General features: G+C 48.3%; 1 protein-coding gene across 1 annotated transcript in view; it reads right to left on the bottom strand.

Moving 5' to 3' along the window:
* The window catches only part of LOC106819748 (ankyrin repeat domain-containing protein 50-like), a gene marked incomplete at its 3' end in the record, with an annotated part of 10,881 nt that extends 10,474 nt beyond the window's left edge, over positions 1 to 407 (bottom strand). Inside the window, exon 1 of the mRNA XM_014824340.1 lies at positions 281 to 407. Within this exon, the coding sequence (XP_014679826.1) occupies positions 281 to 407 (127 nt within the window). The remainder of the gene's footprint in view (positions 1 to 280) is intronic.
* Positions 408 to 690: the final 283 nt, after the last annotated feature.

Below are 690 nucleotides of genomic sequence, written 5' to 3'. Positions count from 1 at the left end.
CTCTCTCTCTTCTCTCTCTCTCTCTCTCTATCTCGCGTTCGAATTTCAATCCGCCGGTGGGGACAAAGCTTGCGATCTACATATTCCATTCGATGTCGACAATCGCTCGCACGTCGCCATGGCACGGCGCCGTGATTCCAGCAGTGACGTATTTATATATCACCCAGGTCGAATTTCTCCCACGACTGTACGACGTTGTTCGTATACGTTAGCCAACCGTGCCGCCACACTACCATACTTGCCATACTGCAATAATTGCCATACTACCATACTACCATACTTGCCATACTTGACATACTACCATACTTGCCATACTTGCCATACTGCAATACTTGCCATACTTGCCATACTGCAATACTTGCCACACTACCATACTTGCCATGCTGCCATACTTGCCATACTACCATACTTGCCATGCTACCATACTTGCCATACTACCATACTTGCCATACTACCATACTTGCCATACCGGCTCATCGTACCTGCATAGTTCTACCTATGTAGCACTACACACTCGCTTAGTAACGGGGGCTGGTGTGTACGTGGCAGGACCCGCAATAAAAGACTGGACGAGCAGTGAATAAAAAGAAATGTGTTTATTTAGTACTGAGTGTGTGTGTGTGTGTGTGTGTGTGTGTGTGTGTGCGTGCGTGCGTGCGTGCGTGCGTGCGTGTGTGTGTGTGTGTGTGT

This window comes from Priapulus caudatus, unplaced genomic scaffold (assembly GCF_000485595.1).
Source record: "Priapulus caudatus unplaced genomic scaffold, Priapulus_caudatus-5.0.1 Scaffold4313, whole genome shotgun sequence".
Classification (NCBI taxonomy): domain Eukaryota; kingdom Metazoa; phylum Priapulida; class Priapulimorpha; order Priapulimorphida; family Priapulidae; genus Priapulus; species Priapulus caudatus.
Note: the sequence above shows the minus strand (reverse complement) of the source record. Positions and strands in the feature narration are given on the sequence as shown.